The sequence below is a fragment of the Patagioenas fasciata genome, chromosome 3, assembly GCF_037038585.1.
Source record: "Patagioenas fasciata isolate bPatFas1 chromosome 3, bPatFas1.hap1, whole genome shotgun sequence".
Taxonomy (NCBI): Eukaryota; Metazoa; Chordata; class Aves; order Columbiformes; family Columbidae; genus Patagioenas; species Patagioenas fasciata.
The window spans coordinates 97763576-97780200 of NC_092522.1; the positions used below are offsets into that span (position 1 = coordinate 97763576).

Consider the following 16625-nt stretch of genomic DNA (forward strand, 5'->3'; position numbering starts at 1 on the left):
TGCTTGACAGGTTCCCAGGTAAGCCACAACCTAGAGTTGAAACACTGTTTTGCTTTTCTTTAAGAGAGAACACCCCAAAACATGAAGTTTAGAATCATCCTGGATAGAACATAAAACACCAAATTAGAAGAAAGTAACTCTTTGTATAGATGAAAGTCAGATCTGCACTGCAAAGTTAAAAGGGTTGAAAACAGATCTGCCAAAGTAGGGTGGCTTCCTAGGTTTGTTGAAACTCTCATAGACCTTTTTATTACCTTTGGGACTAAATTTAGGCAGGCCTTTTTGGGATGGCAGAATGGAGTGTGAAGACAGATGGGGTTGGGAATATCTGTGTTTGCAGCCATGGTGCAGGCTTCTTCCGTCTCCAAATGGATCTTGCTCAGCAGTTCCTTGGAGAAACAATCTTCCCCTTCTTTCTTCCTTCTCAGAAGGGATTTGCACTGACCCAAAATGCACCAGCTATGGCAAGGCAGTAAGTTGGATTTTTTTTTTTCTATTGCTCAACTCTGCTTCAACAAAAAAAATAGAATCATAGAATGGTTTGGGTTGGAAGGGATGTTTAAAGGTCATCCAGTCCAACAACCTGCAAGAAGCAGACATCTTCAACTAGATCAGGTTGATCAGAGCCCCGTCCAGCACTACTGTCCAAAAATCCATGCTGCAGTCTACACACAGCAGGTGATGTACAGGTAAATTGAGCAGTAACTCTCTTTGTTTCACCTGCACCCTCAGTAGCGGTTTGCTACATGACAGTAACATCAAATCAGTGGAAAAAAGCATGCAGATGAGCTGAAAGCTCTAAAACAGAAAATAGTCGAGGTCCCTTCCAATCCCTAACATTCTATGATTCTGTGCATCTCATCTGATACTTTTACTGGTTATGTTTTGGAAAGGGAGAGTGATGATACTACAGTTAAAGGCAAGGTAACCAAGATAAAGGCAGTAAAATTACTCATTTAAGCTTAAGGTAATGTCAGACAGGATTGCTTTTACATCTTGGCTGAATAAGGCTGCTAAAAAAATTACAGAATTCTGCAAGAGATTGTGCATTTCTGAGTGTTCGGTTGGCCATCTTATTAGTTCAATCCAGAAAAGTTTACTTCCTTGACTGTAATATTATCTTGCAATTTCGTGTGACTGAACTGGTTGTGTGCCTACAACAGTGAGGCCAATTAAACCACTTTGAAATTATTTCTGTTGGAATTAGCTGAACATGCATATTTGCAAATGTACGTGCTTCCCTCAAATGTGGCTCTCTTGTAATTGCAAAAATAACAACTAAAGTTACTGCAATTCAGATTTATTATTATTGTTGTTGTTATTATTAAATATTAACAAAGTAAATATTATCTTGAGATCAACTGGAGAATACTTTTCTAAGAACATTAAATGTTAGATACTGTCTACTGCAAATGTTAAAATTGATCATTATATGTAAGTGGTAATTCAAATTTGGTACTTCCTAACTAATATAACAGTGGCAAATGTTAGGAAATGAGGAAAAGGAATAAGTTAAGATGTCTGTAGAGGTACTTCTCAATTTTATATTTTTTGCATTCTTCTGTCAGAAAATTCAGGCTAAAAATAAACAAACTACATTAGGAAAATTGTGGGGAGGCAGAAAATATTCTGTCTTGTGAATCCTTAAAGGAAAGGATAAATACATTGAAATTTCTGTTTTTCTAATTCCTGCTCTGTTGCTAACTGAAGATTAATCTATCTTAATTTGTTAATAATTTTAGCCCTTAAGCATTACACTTTGTCTGTTGTTTGTTGATTTTTTTTCACCAGCCTCAGAGTTAGCTACATGATTCTCAAAAGAAGCCATGACAAGTTGTTAACATAATTGGGAGATGGAGAAAAAATACTTTCATATTCCTATTTTGTGGTTGTTGTTGTTCCTCTTAATGTTTTGAGAGAGCAGAAATTGCGAGTGTTTATGTTCACATTGTTTCTCACCTTGCTCATTCTTAATTGCAGCCGTTGTCACTCATTAATCTCAGGCTGTTATCATAACCCACAAAATAGTTTTTTTTCAGAACAAGATAATAACTCTGATTTGAATCCAAAGGCCTTCAAAACATCCCCAACCCAAAGCCTGACGGACAACTTGAGACAACATCTGGGCCCCTCAGTTCAAGAAGGACAGGGAACTGCTTGAGAGTCTAGCACAGAGCCACAAAGATGATTAAGGGAGTGGAGCATCTCCCTTATGAGGAAAGGCTGAGGGAGCTGGGGCTCTTTAGTTTGGAGGAGACTGAGGGGTGACTTCATTAATCTTTATAAATATGTAAAGGGTGAGTGTCACAAGGATGGAGCCAGACTCTTCTCGGTGACAACCAGTGATAGTACAAGGGGCAATGGATACAAAAATATTAGAAGAAACTTCTTCACAGTGAGGGTGACAGAACACCGGAACAGGCTGCCCAGGGAGGTTGAATGTCTCCTTCTCTGGAGACATTCAAAACCTGCCTGGACTCCTTCCTGTGTAACCTCATCTAGGTGTTCCTGCTCTGGTGGAGGGATTGGACTAGATGATCTTTTGAGGTCCCTTCCAATCCCTAACATTCTGTAATTCTGTGAACTGTAAGGTGTTAGTTTAAAAAATGAAAACATTGCAACCAGTTCACTGGCTAACTGTAATTAAGAGGTAGAATCAAGTAAATACATTCATTCCAGGCTTACACACATGGGTTCAAGAAGTTAGAAAAACTTCTTGATGAACTTTCTGTTTGTGTTTTTAGTATCCCTTTGCCAAAATGCAGCATTTCTTTTTATAATTCTATTCCAGCTTAGTGGATTTTATTGATTTTTATTGTCTGACCTCCTAATTTTTTTTAAATGGGAGACTAAGTTATAAAATTTCCTTTGAAATCCAGTCTTCCACCAAATACCAAATATTTACTTTTGCTTCATCTTGACCTGTATAATTTTTGTTTTCTTTTTCTTAGTATGGTTTTGCTCCTAAGTCCTGGTTTGTTTGTTTGGTTTTTTTTTATCTTTTTTGTGTTCCAGTAGCTTATTAACCACTTGTTGCACTGGACAATGTTCTGTCCATTTATTAGCAGCTGCTTTCATATTTTTTTAAAATTTTTAACTAAGACATATAGATATCTATGCACTAGCCCCTGACCCCTGTCTCCAAAAAAAAACCACCACCACCAAAAATGAAAAGTATTTTCTGACAAAATTTAACCAGATTTCTGAAAAAACACTGAATGTATTGGCCACAAATTATTGTGTATCAAAATAAAGAGAGGCATAACAACCAGAATGTGAATATATTCCTATAAATATGGTTTAGAAATCTTGCAAAGTCCTGGGAAGCAGAGTGAAATTAGTTTCAAAATGGTCATCTAAAAAGGTCAAGTCTGTATTCTCTGCATTAAAAGCACTGGCAGAAGGAAGTCACTTGATCATTGGTTGTTTAACCAGTTGACACTCTACCAAATTAGTTTCTTCATTTTATGCAATGCTTGCTAAAAGATTAGGAGATCTTGCATAAATAGCTCAAATGAACTTCAGTAGTGTGTTACTGAAACTTCAACAGGAAGATAAAGAAACTTCTTAGTTTCATAGGAATGCAGTAGTAGTACCTCTAGAGCACTCTTTTCTCTTTTCTTTCCAAATTTGTGCAGGAGGAACCTACTTTTACAGGGAATGTACTGATAGCTAGAAAATCAGAAATTTCAGGAACTACCTTTGCACCCTAAACCTATGAAAACAAACTCAGATTAGAATTTCAGATTAGGTTTACACAGTTCTGTAAATTATGCATCTATATGTCTAAATAATAATAGGGAAGTCTAATCAAAATTTCATCAAGATCTGCTAGAAAAGTAATAAGAATTTGGTGCATACATAATGTAGCAATACATAAACTGCATTATTTATATAAGCACATTAAATTTAGTGTTCTTAAAACTACAGCTTGCATTTTGCATATAGTATTGATAATCTATTATCTGGTGTCAGCTATATGACAAATCAGTCTGCAGAGTTATGCAAATGGAAGGTTCCTCTTCAACTGACTAAATGCAACACACACTGAAAAAGTCTGAATATTTCTCCAAATTAAACTTTTATAGCAAATTACTCATCAAGTGTTTCTCTGATCCTTTGGGATAGGAATGTTAGTTTATGTGTCCAAGCACCATTGCAGAGAATAAAATTTAACTTATGTGGCAGAAATAAAGTCACTGAAAGTACGTTGATATCACATAAAGTAAGAGGATGGCCCTAGAAATTTTATAAATGTGAGAATTATAAATACACAAATAAAACCTATACACATTTAGCTGAGACTGATAATAAAACAACAGAAAATGAAGATACTGGGTCACATTCATTTGTGTAACGAAACAGTTCTCTATTGCAATAGGTAATATACGATCTCTAGTACATCAACATGTTATTAAAAAGTCAGCATTTCCATATGTATTGTATTCCGCCAGCTACTTTTTTCCCCTGAAAACCAAAACTTTATTTTGTTCACTCCTTTTACCACTTTATTACACTTGAATCAAAAATGTGAAAGCTAATGTTCAAGTACATCTTCTGTGATACTTCGCAGAACAAATGTATTAATGAGTGAACTTCAAAAGATTTTTGCAAGTCCTTGCTTCATTAAAATTTGCCATAATATGTGTCACAGTGACCTTAAAAGTAACCAGTTTTTCAATATAAAATACAGTGGTGCATTATGACAACTCCAGTGCAAATTATGGCTTGATATTCAAAGTCTACCTAAGACTTTTTCCTGTAGTTGGGAGAGATTGAAAAATATAAATGAAGATATAGAGGACCTTCATTTCCCTCCTAGATAGGACTTTTTTTTTCTTTTTTAATAGATAAAACTCTGGTGTTTTTGCAGGAAGATCATATTTCCTGTCAGATATATTGAGCTTGAAGAAAAAATGAGATAATAGCTTCCCAATTTTCTCTGTGTCAAATTCAGGAAAAGAATTAAGCATTTATGCATCATTTTGAATGCAGGTGGTAAAATGCATCTGATTAGGTACTAGTATCAATTAGGAAGATTCTTTTCAAAATGCAGTGCACTTAGGAGCAACGTAATAAATTTTGGAGATGAAACTAATGAAACAAAAAGATAAATGACTGTGTGGTGTTCAAAACTACTAAAAAAAGTAAGATGCCAATTTTCTTTATGGGTATGGACTAGATTGTTTGGGATTGTTTGGGATTTTTTCAACAACCAACTTACGACAGCCCCACGGTTCACATCATGTATCTGGGGGTGTTGTCCAGTCTCCTTTGAATACTGTCAGATTTGGGGCCATGACTGGCCTCCCTGGGAATCTTGTTCCAGTGCTCCACCACCCTCTGGGTGAAGAATGTTTTCCTAATGTCCAACCTAAACCTCCCCTGGCACATCTTCCTGCCATTCCCTCGGGTTCTATCATTGGTCACCAGAGAGAAAAGTTCAATGTCTGCCCCTCCTCCTGCCCTTGTGAGGAAGTTGTAGACTGCGATGAGGTCTTCACTCAGTCTCCTCAGGCTGAACAAACCAAGTGACTTTAGCTGCTACTCATACGGCTCCCTCTCCAAACTCTTCACCAACTTTGTAGCCCTCTTCTGGACACTCTCCAGTAGCTTAATAACTTTTTTTATCCTGTGGCGCCCAGAACTGCACACAGTGCTCCAGGTGAGACTGCACCAGTGCAGAGCAGAGCAGGACAACCACCTCCCTCGCCCTGCTGGCAATGCTGTGTTTGATGCACCCCAGGACACGGTTGGCCCTTTTGGCTGCCAGGGCACACTGTTGGCTCATGTTCAACTTGCCATTGACCAGAACCCCAAGATCCCTCTCCACAGAGCTGCTTTCCAGCATCTTGTGCCTCAGTCTGTATGTACAGCCAGGGTTGCCATGTCCCCGGTGCAAAAAAAAAAAAAAAAAAAAAAAAAACAGACTTTAATAACTACACAGCATTACTCAGCTGGACAGCTTAGCATGCTTCATGGCCATTAACTGAATAAGCTTCATCTTAGTCTATGAGACAGGTCATTTTCTTCCTTTTACAGATACACATTAGCTAGCCAGAAATACTGAATTTTCATCTGTTGTAAACTGATAAAGTTACAGCTTTGCTGATGTACAGCAACTGAGGGTCTAAGGAAAAAACAACAACAAAACAATTATTCTTTCCTGCTAAAATGTGAGGTTGGAAGAAGAATAATGATGGCTACAAAATAAGGATATGAAAATAATTTATTCTTCTTTTGGCTCTCTGTTTTCCAAAGCATATGAATTATAGAATCATAGAATACCAGATTGAAAGGGACCTCAAGGATCATCTGGTCCAACCTTTCTTGGTTGTCACAGTCTAGACAACAGTCACACTGTTCTCACAGCCTAGACAAGTTGGCCCAGCATCCTGTTCAGCTGAATCTTAAAAGTGTCCGATGTTGGGGAATCTACCACTTCCCTGTCAAGATTATTCAAATGTCTGATTCTTCTCATTGTGAAAAACTTCCATCTTCTGTCCAATTGTTATCTCCCAGGAATAACTTGTACCCATTACCCCACGTCTGCTCCATGTGACTCGTAGCCACCCTCTAAGTAGGGCAACGTGGTGATGTTTCCCCTAAGCCTCCTTATCTCAAGGCTGAATAAGCCTAGTTCTCTCATCCTTTCCTCATATGATGGCTTAGATTGGTTTTCCTGTATTTTTCTTAATTTTTCAAGTTTGGGGTTTTTTTGTTTTGGTGGGGGTTTTTTTGTGTTTTCTTTTGTTTGTCCATTTGGTTCATTTTTTTTTGTTGGTTGTGGGTTTTGTTGTTGTTGTTGGTTGTTTTTTTGTTCGTTTGTTTGGGGGGTTGAGTTTTTGTTGTTGTATTATAGTACTTGTGACCTACATAATGTCTTGTGGCAATAAATTACCCAAGACAAATATTTCACAAATGCTGTGAAAAGTTGTTATTATTAATTTCCTTTTGTTTTTCAAGCATGTGACCTGACAATATAATTGAGTACCCTTAGTTTTTGTGTTATAAAACACATTGCTGTAATTTCTTATTCACATTTTCCTCATCACGTTGCATAGGCCTGATCTGTTTATAACTGTGGAAGCCGTTACCATCCCTTTGATCATCTCTGCTTCTGTTCTTTGTTTCATTGTACCTTAGCAGATGCATGTTACCAGGTTGCTTGAAAAAATCAGAAGAGACTTTTCATGGCATCATCTGCTTTATTTTCGTAGATTTTTTAAAACTCTTTTCATCTAATACTTCTCCACTTGTATGGCAGTTTCCTTCAATGAAAATTAAATTATATCCTGCTCTTAAGGATTGCTTATGTGACCTGTTGTCTCCCAGAGCTTCCTCTAAATCTTCACGATTAAATATACTGTCTCTCTACCATTCGAAGCTCCTAGCTATCTGCAAAGTAAGAGACCAAGTCAGTGATCTGAATTCAGATCTCCCAGTTGACAGCAGAGAGCATTATCAACAAGGCACCAGGCTGGCCTCATAAAGAAAAACTTTTGCATTTTATTCCAGAAGAATTTTTTACCTTATAATGTAGGAGTTCAGTTACACAGCAAGTAGAAGGTTTTTGTGCATTAAAACAAATGAAAGCAGCAAGGGTGAGATTTATTTTGTTTCATATTTGATTGTCTGAGAACAGCTGAAATCACCTAAGCAATTATTGAGGAAATGGTTATTGTAGTTCTGTACTACTGTAGATGTGTGTGATGCTTTATGAAATACCCAAGTCAGATTTTGTATGTACCAGACATAATCCATAGGAATTTTCTGAATCGTATTTCTTTCACTTTGATTTTCTTCCCACTGTGAACATGAGATAAAAGAATGCATTACTCTCAGATAGTTAAATTTGACTCCTGGAGTAGTCTGTGAGTGTGAGATGGATAAAGCAAGTCACGAATTCATCAGTCCCTTGATAATGCTGCTAAACTGACTTTTTCCCTGCTAGGAACACCTCCATTCTTGGTGATACAGAAAATGTTTTCTGCACTGGTTAGCAAAGTTTTTGTCGTCTGTGCTTCTACCATATTCTTTGAGTGATGGAAAAGAACAAGAAGTATAGAATCTGCCCAGAAGTTTCAGATCTCTGTCCCAGGTTGTTTACCACTGTAATTGAAAAATACAATTAGCAAATTCAGGGTTTAGATCCCTGACTCATGATTCTGATATCCTGTTCAGCTCACATCTCTAACATTTCAACTCAGAACTACTGGAGACATTCAAAAACCCTCCTGGACACATTCCTGTGTAGCCCCATCTAGGTGTTCCTTCTCTGGCAGGGGGATTGGTCTAGATGATTTTTTGAGGTCCCTTCCAGTCCCTAACATTCTGTGATTCTGTGATACTGTATGAATTTGATTTGCCTGAAGAAAATCCTCCAGCAGGTCATTTGGTGCTGATGCACAGACGTCAAGAGTGAGAACTGGTCATCTAATGTCCAGTATTACTGGTGTACATGTCTACAGCTAAGCTGGTGACCCTCAAGTCCTTTTATAGCAAATGGAGACAAATAGGTGGGTTTAGGTTGTGATTCATCTGACCTTTTTAGATGTTTCTTTTAAGGTGAGAAGAATGGAGTTATCTGAGTTGTAGGTTGGAGACAGCTGGTTCAGATGTTTGACTGGATCTCTCCTACCAGAAGATCAATGTTTTACTTCCCTTTTTAGGGTTTTGTGGTGGTTTGTTTTTTGTTTTTTGGTTTTTTTTTCAATTGGCATTTGTTTTGCTGTTGTGTTAGATTTTTTTTTTTTTCCTGCACTCACTATTAAAAGTGTTATTTATGTCTCATTTGAATTTATTTAGTAATGTCTGGTGCAGTTGATGAATATTACTATCTAAAAGATTAAAAAGTCTATTTTTCATAGAATTGGATAGAATTTAACAGAGTTCAGTACTAAAAAAAAAGCAAACAATGCTAATGGCAAATTAGAGATAGGAGTGAAAATAGAGTGATTCCAATTTACTAGCAGTGGAAAACTGTATTCTTCCCCTTGCTGCTGAAGAAAGACTAAGTCAAATATGATCATAATATAAACTGGTTAAGGTTTTCTCAACATTGATTTTGCCTTGTACTTACGAGGTCTTTTATATATATATGTGTGTGTGTGTATATATATATATATGTATACACATGTATATATATGTACATATATATTAGTCATTGTATTATGCTGCTCCCTGATCATTGATGTATTTAAGTATCTAAAATTGAAGCTTGTATGCAGATAGGGACCTGAGTTTGATTAGCTTAGGTTTTAGACATCTATATATCCTAGCAAATACAGTTTGGGGACTGAAATTCCTTAATCCATTTTATTTGTTGAAATAGGGACATACTCTAAAATAACTGTATGGCTTTGAAAAGTTGTACTGTATTAGCTTTCTCACTATCCTCTCTTGGTATAGTGTCATATTTGTTACTGTTTAGTTGCGGTAACAGCTAATATCTCAAAAAGTTACATTCTGCTCAAAGACCTTAGATGTAGGTTAACGAATCATCGTGGAATTCCTTTGTAAAAATTATCTGTACTACAGAACCTCCTGTTTTGGTGACTCCATTAGGTTCCCTCTCCTTCTTATGAGGGAAATGGTTGTTAAGTTCCTTTTGCCCTTGAGATTTTTCCCTAGTGCATTGGTGTCCAAACTATTTTGATTGTTCACATCATCAGTTAAAAAAAAAAAAGTGTATGCAGTTATTTATAAATTACATATATGTACTACTGCAGTTGTAAAATTTTTCTTCCTGCACCTTAGTGATGTGTCTTGCATATACCCCAGGGTGCATGCAGTTCACTTTGGAGACCTCTACCCCAGTGGAATAGTCCCTTGGAGTCAGAGCTGACAGTGTCAGTAGCCCCAGGAGAGAATGAAGTAATGATTTCTTCTGTAAGCCTGTGCTTCAGTGATATAGAGTCTAGTTGAGGACCTGCAGCTAGTGGTGTTCCTCAGGGGTCAGTATGGGGTCCAGTCTTCTTCAACCTGTTCATCAATGACCCAGATGAAGAGACTGAGTGCACCCTCAGCAGGTTTGCTGATGATACCGAACTGGGAGGAGTGGTTGATACTGCAGAAGGCTGTTGCTGCCATTCAACAAAACCTGGACAGTCCGGAGATTAGGACAGAGAAGAATGTAATGAAATTCAACAAAGGCAAGTGTAGGGCCTTGCAACTAGGGAGGAATAACCCCAGGCACCAATTCAGGAGGTTGACCTGCTGGAAAGCATGTCTGTGGAGAAGGACCCGGGAGTCTTGGTCGACAACAATTTAATCTTGAGTCAGCAATGTGCCCTTGTGGCCAAGAAGGCGAACAGTATCCTGAGGTGCATTGGGAAGAGTGTGACCAGCAGATCAAAGGAAGTTATCCTCTCCCTCTACTCTGCCCTGGTGAGACTGCATCTGCAGTACTGAGTCCAGTTCTGGGCTCTGAAGTTCAAGAATGACAAGGAACTACTGGAGAGAGACCAGCAGAGGGCTGCAAAGATGATTAGGGTTCTGGATCATTTTTCTTATGAGGAAAGGCTGAGAGAGTTAGGTCTGTTCAGCCGGGAGAAGAAAAGGCTGGTTATAAATATCTCAAGGGTGGGTGTCAGGAGGATGGGACCAGACTCTTTTTAGTGGTGCCAACAACAGGATAAGGGGTAACGAGCACAAACAGAAACACAGGAAGTTTTGTCTGAATATAAGATGCAACTGCTTTGAGGGTGCCAGAGCACTGGAACAGGCTTCCCAGAGAGGTTGTGGAGTCTCCTTCTCTGGAAACATTCAAGCCCCACTTGGACACATTCCTGTGCAATCTACTTTAGGTGAACCTGCTTTAGCAGGTGGGTTGGACTAGATGATCTCCAGAGGTCCTTTCCAACCCCAAACATTCTGTGATTCTGTGAAATAAATGAAGTACAAAATTATTTATTGCCAGCAACCATCTTAAACTATGCTGATCTGTAAATGTTATTAGAAAAACAGTGTAAAATACTCTGATGTTGTAATAGAGACTTACATACATATTGTAGCTGACATCAATAGTATTTCTATTATTAGCTTATTTTAGTTCAGCATATGCCCTCTTTGGCTCTGATTCATGGAACCTACCAGTGTGCAGCCATGCTCAGAGCTGCGTGGGACTTTAATTTTTGCTAATTCAGAGTTTAGTAGAAGGAGGGAAGTGGAAAAAGATATTCCAGACAAGCAGTTTTGACTGTACTATTCTATCTGTGTATTTCATCACAAACCTCAAGATTTTAGATTTTTAATATGTAGACTTAACTATACAGAGCAGCAACTGATTTTTCAGAACCATGGCTTTATCTTAACATAGGTTTTACTTGTAGATATATGTATTTTCTACGTTTTTTTTTCCCTAAAAGTTACCTTTTATTCCAAATTTTTTCACAGTGTATGAGTTAAGATTTTGTTCATTTTAAGAAAGGTTTTACAGTAGCCATCTTTATGTACTATATGTGCATGCTAAAAATATTTTCTTTTCACTGTTTACTATTACCAGTAACATATAAATTTAAAGCTTTACTATGTTTGAGACACAGTGTTTTCTTATGGTCCGTAGAATGTCTGTAGAATCCCATGTCAGGGAATTTTGTATTACTATTTAACATAGCCTTATGGAATGGTTCTACAGTTACCTGTAAAACATAGCAGCGACTTGACAATATCTTCACTTAGGATGATGGAGTTTCATTTGTTTATGGATTTCTTGCAATTTTGAAGATAATACTCCACTATCAGAGATCTTCTAACACTCATATCCTCATGAAATCTCTCAAAGGTTATTACTAAGTTCTTCCAAAAATAATGTGACATCAGGTTAATCTTGATAAGCTTTAAGAGTAATGCTGTATGTGAGGCTACAGTTGGCTGAAAACAGCTGTTTGCATTGCATCAAACTATTCCCTGTTATCAAATGCTTTGCTGCTGTTATTGAATTAATTTCAAATGCTGAGTCTACAGTTAGCTGTATGTATGAATTCTGTTCAGGATAAAACATGAGATGTGAAAAATTATTCAAAAAGGGGGTTTAGATTTTTTTGCTTTTCCCAAATCCAGCAGTACTGGAAATGAATTGCTTGTTTCTTGACAGATATTGAGGACGTTTAAAACATGTTTCCACTATGTGCAAGATAAGACAAGAAAATTTAGACTTAGTGGGTATTGCTACAGGTACCCTTGGGATGCTGGGGTTCCAATATGTTTTTCACTGTCTTGCCGTATGCTGGGCTACATGCTTGCCAAATTCTTGCCACTGAATTACAGTTTCCTCTCCAGACCTCCTTTTGGAATTGATTTCTCATTTTTTTAGTATTTTACTCAGCTTTAGATTAGAGAATAACTCTTGAGGATCAGCAGGCTAATAGCCCACACACCCTGGGAGAGAGGGCGTACTCTGCATCTTAGCGGTTCTGGATGTCTTTGTTGGCCAGGTATGAGTTTAAGTCTCTGGTAAAGTCTCTGTCTTTGCTATATCTCTTCTGCTGACTCCTGAGAGGACTTCATTGTGTTGGTGATGGAGGCCTAGGCTGCTTTGAGTGCAGCACTGCAGATATAGTTACTACAGTTGAAATAGCATTTCCCTCAGTAGTTTTGATTTTCCATTAGTGCAGAGGCCTCTGGATGCAGAGTGCTGGACTCCCTGGAAAGTACAGGTCTTTATGGAAGGTCTTTCCTTTGAAGGTACCTATTACAGCTAAAGGACTGATGAGATTGTCCTTTCTTGCAAAATTGCCTGGATACCCTATGCTCACTTCCCTTCCTCACTCTTCTGCCCCTCACCTTCAGATAGCTGAAAGAAACTTCACAGAATATTTTTAATGTAGAAACAAAATTGTGTCAGTTAATCTTGAAGTCGACTATTTTTTGAAAACTGCCTAATAAAAGACATTTTAATAGCTATAGCTGCAAGGTGTATCACTGTATTGTCAGTACTGTGCTACACTGAGGTTTCTGAAGGCATTCGAAGAATAAGAATTAACATTGTTTGCACAGATTCTCTCTGTGAAAGGTCACAGAATCACCAGATCGATGAGGTTGGAAGGGTCTTCTTGAGATTATCTAGTCTGACAATCTGCTCAAGCAGAGCAGGGTCACCTGGAACAGGTTTCTCACAACCACGTCCAGTCAGGTTTTGAGAATCTCTAAGGACTGAGACTTGACAAACCTCTCTGGGAAACCTGTGCCAGTGTTTTACCACCTTCACAGTGGAAAAAGCATTTTCATGTGTTTAGGTGAAATTTCCTGGGTTTTGATGTATGCCCATTGCCTGTCAGGGGGCATTACTGAGAAGAGTTTTGCTCCCTCTTCTCCGTGCCCTCCAGTCAGGTATTTGTAGACATTGATAAGGTCCACATGAGCCCGCTCTTCTCCAGCCGCAGGAGTCCTGGCTCTCTCAGCCTTTCCTCATATGAAGGAAGCCCCAGTCCCTTATTCATGTTTGTGTCTCTGCACTGAGCTAGCTAGATTTGCTGGTGCTGTTCCTTTTGAAAGTGACATTCCCTTAAGTTTGTAAGTCTGCTTCTGATTTGTAATGCCATTGACCTTACCTCATCCTCCAAGGGAATTTTTTCATGCCATATTTTTTTCATTTTCTCCAACAATCCTGTTTTTTCCAGATCTGCCATTTAGAAACATAGCTACTTCTTTGCTTTCCATCTCGCCTTTCTTCTGCTGTTGAGTTGTGGTGGGGTTTTTTTAATGAATGACCTTCAGCACATGCCTGTTTAACTAGGGGTTTCATTTTGTTCCTTCTTAAGTGCCAAAAAATTGTCAGAGAATAAAACATGGGCAGATTTCACAAAGAAACAAAAAAATAATAGTGAATTAAAGTTTGAAAAAAAAAATGTACTGGTCACACCTGTGGGTAACCATCAGCTACAAATCCATTGTATAGTTCTAGTTCATTAAATTAAAAATTTCGTTACAAAAATATTACCTGAACTCAGACTGCTTTTCATGTTGCTCATTCCTTATTCATATCCCTGGTGATGAATTTGGAGAGTCTTCAAGGAGAGTTGCTTAACTAGGATGCTTAAGGTATCAGGAAGACATTCTGCCTAACCTCAATTAGTTTTGTTCTGTTTTTTTCTTGCTTGAGTGGTATTATTATCATAGCTTCAGGGGAAGAAAAAAAAAACACAGCATAGTGACAAAGGTAATTAATGTGATAAATGTTGCAAATGATAAGCCTTCATAGCTAAAAATTTTCTCTTGTGATCATTTATTTCCAAGATAGCAGTAGTGTAGTGGAAAAATGTTTATACTGCCCAATGGCATCCTCATCTTAATTTCAAATTCAGAACATCTGAGTATCCTCAAAATGAAGAAAACCTGTGTTTCTTATCGGCCACTATAAACCAGAAGTACTTCATAGGGATGTCATGGGACAAAACTTCTACATGGACACTTCTGAAATTATTTGTGACAATCTTTTGAACTTCATTGCATCTTCTAGCAGTAGCCCCTCCTGTAATGGTCTTTTCACTTCTGGTAATATGCAGCTGCTAGAACATTTTCATTTTCTGCATATTTAATGTGAATGTTTGAAATTAAATAATTTTATATGCATGCTGTGCGAATAATATAGTTAATTATACCATTCACATGTATTCAGAAGAACAAATATTTTAAAATATGTTTTGCTGATTATATTGTATTGTATTACTATATTTTTTAATAAAATAATAAAATTAGCTTTTGTTTCTTCATTTCAGACACAGCACTATTTTTTCCATCCTTCACTGGAAATTCTTATTTGGAACTACCTTTTCTGACATCTGTATCTGAGACCAGGACTGCATCTGGGCAGGAAACAAGCAATCTGATGACTCTGTACTTGACAGTGAAAACAACTGCTCTAAATGGGACAATTCTTTACAGTGAGTACCAATGATACTTGAAGTTAAGTATCAGTTCTAGCTCCTTCAGGTCCCTATTAACTTCAGTGTACATCAGCTGGCATTTTTTATTCAGCAGCAAAATGAGTCATTAAAATGCAGTAGAAGCCTTTTGGTATTCTAATGCATGATGCATTATAAAATTTTAACCATCATTTTTTGTGTTCCTGTGGAAAGTTCTTTAATTTATGACTCATTGAGCAAAACATAAGTTACAACTGAAAATGCTGCTTCCTGAGAATAGAGAACACAGGAAGTGTATGACACTAGTAATAAGTGTTACAGCTCTAAAATACAAATGTTGAAGAAGTTTTGATCAATTTATTACAGAAAAACAGCTTCTCCATAGTTAGTTTGAGACTCACTTTTTATTATAAATATGATTTTGGTTCTAAAGATTTTTTTGACTTGCACAAGTATCTTAAGTTCTGCAAATTTGCCATATTTCAGAGTACTTACTGTGATTTCACACTTCAGAGGATTCCTTCGTGGTCCCCAGAGAGTATATGTGCAAACTTGGATGTATGCATATTAATATTACAAAAGAATGTTGCTTCTTGCCTGCATATTTCATTCATCAGTATATGGCATGAACTTATAAGACAGTCTGCTTTTCACTAGTCAGCAAGAAAAACAGGCTTCTCTGCCAGTTGAATATTTTGTTATATATATTTAGCTCATAATTTTTATCAAATGGAAAAGGAGGGAAGTGAGGTGGTTTCTTCTTGAACCCATTAAGAGCTAGAAAAGTATGTTTGTGCAATCTATGTGGTAGATTTACTCCAAAAAGACAGGAGCATTTTCTGTTCACTGCCACTTCCTAGAGTCTGCACCAAGAAATCTTGTTGGTTTAATACAAATTATTTCCATCAAGAAATAAGAATCATGGAAAAGTGGTGGTGTGGCAATTCTTTATGTTGAAGTGTTTTATACTTCTTAGTTATTTCAAGAGGAGTTGTATGTTCTTCAAGAGAAGTTCACTGAAAGTACTTTGAATATATTGGACATTTAATGATTTTGTTTGCCTCCTCACTGCAAAGTAGTTAGCTTCCAGCCAAAGTTAAACTCCAGCATGGGAGTTTCTCTGCCATTTTCAGGAGGAAGTGATGTCTTCTGAAAACTTGGAAAAGCAAACTGTAGTTCTACAACCAGAGCCAAATTTGTTTCTATCACTGCTTATTGGAAAAGGTCTTATCATAGAATCATACCATTATTCTGATAGGAAAACATCTTCAAGATCACAGAGTCCAATCATTAACATAACACTGTCACTAAACCGTGTTTGGATCTGAAAGTAGCAAATTTACACAGCTTGGGAGATATGGAGTGGGAGTAGCTTTGAAACAGAATTTGCAATGCTGGATGCTGTTGGCCTAGTTTACAACTCAACCGTGTTTGATCTTCATCTGTTTTAATTCACAGTGTGGTATACATCCAGGTATATAACAACCATGGAGTTAAATCACAGAAAATTTAAAAAAAAAAAAAAAGTAATTTTTAAATTATAAAATAATTAAACCATTCAAAACTTATACATAAATGAATTGTAAATGCTTAAATCTCACTATCATAAGGTAATTATCACTTCAGTTTTTACCTAAATTAATTTCATCCCAATTGCATAAAATTATTACTCCTCAATTTTATCTCGAATCTAGATTTGTCTTATATCTGAATTTTCACACTTTCCCTGCATGAAAGTTAGAGTTTCTCTTAGTTAGA

At 37.1% G+C, this 16625-nt stretch overlaps 1 protein-coding gene across 1 annotated transcript in view; it reads left to right on the top strand.

The window, feature by feature from the left end:
• The window catches only part of EYS (eyes shut homolog), an 870143-nt gene that overhangs the window by 700946 nt on the left and 152572 nt on the right, over positions 1-16625 (top strand). Inside the window, exon 40 of the mRNA XM_065834576.2 lies at positions 14721-14885. Within this exon, the coding sequence (XP_065690648.2) occupies positions 14721-14885 (165 nt within the window). The remainder of the gene's footprint in view (positions 1-14720; positions 14886-16625) is intronic.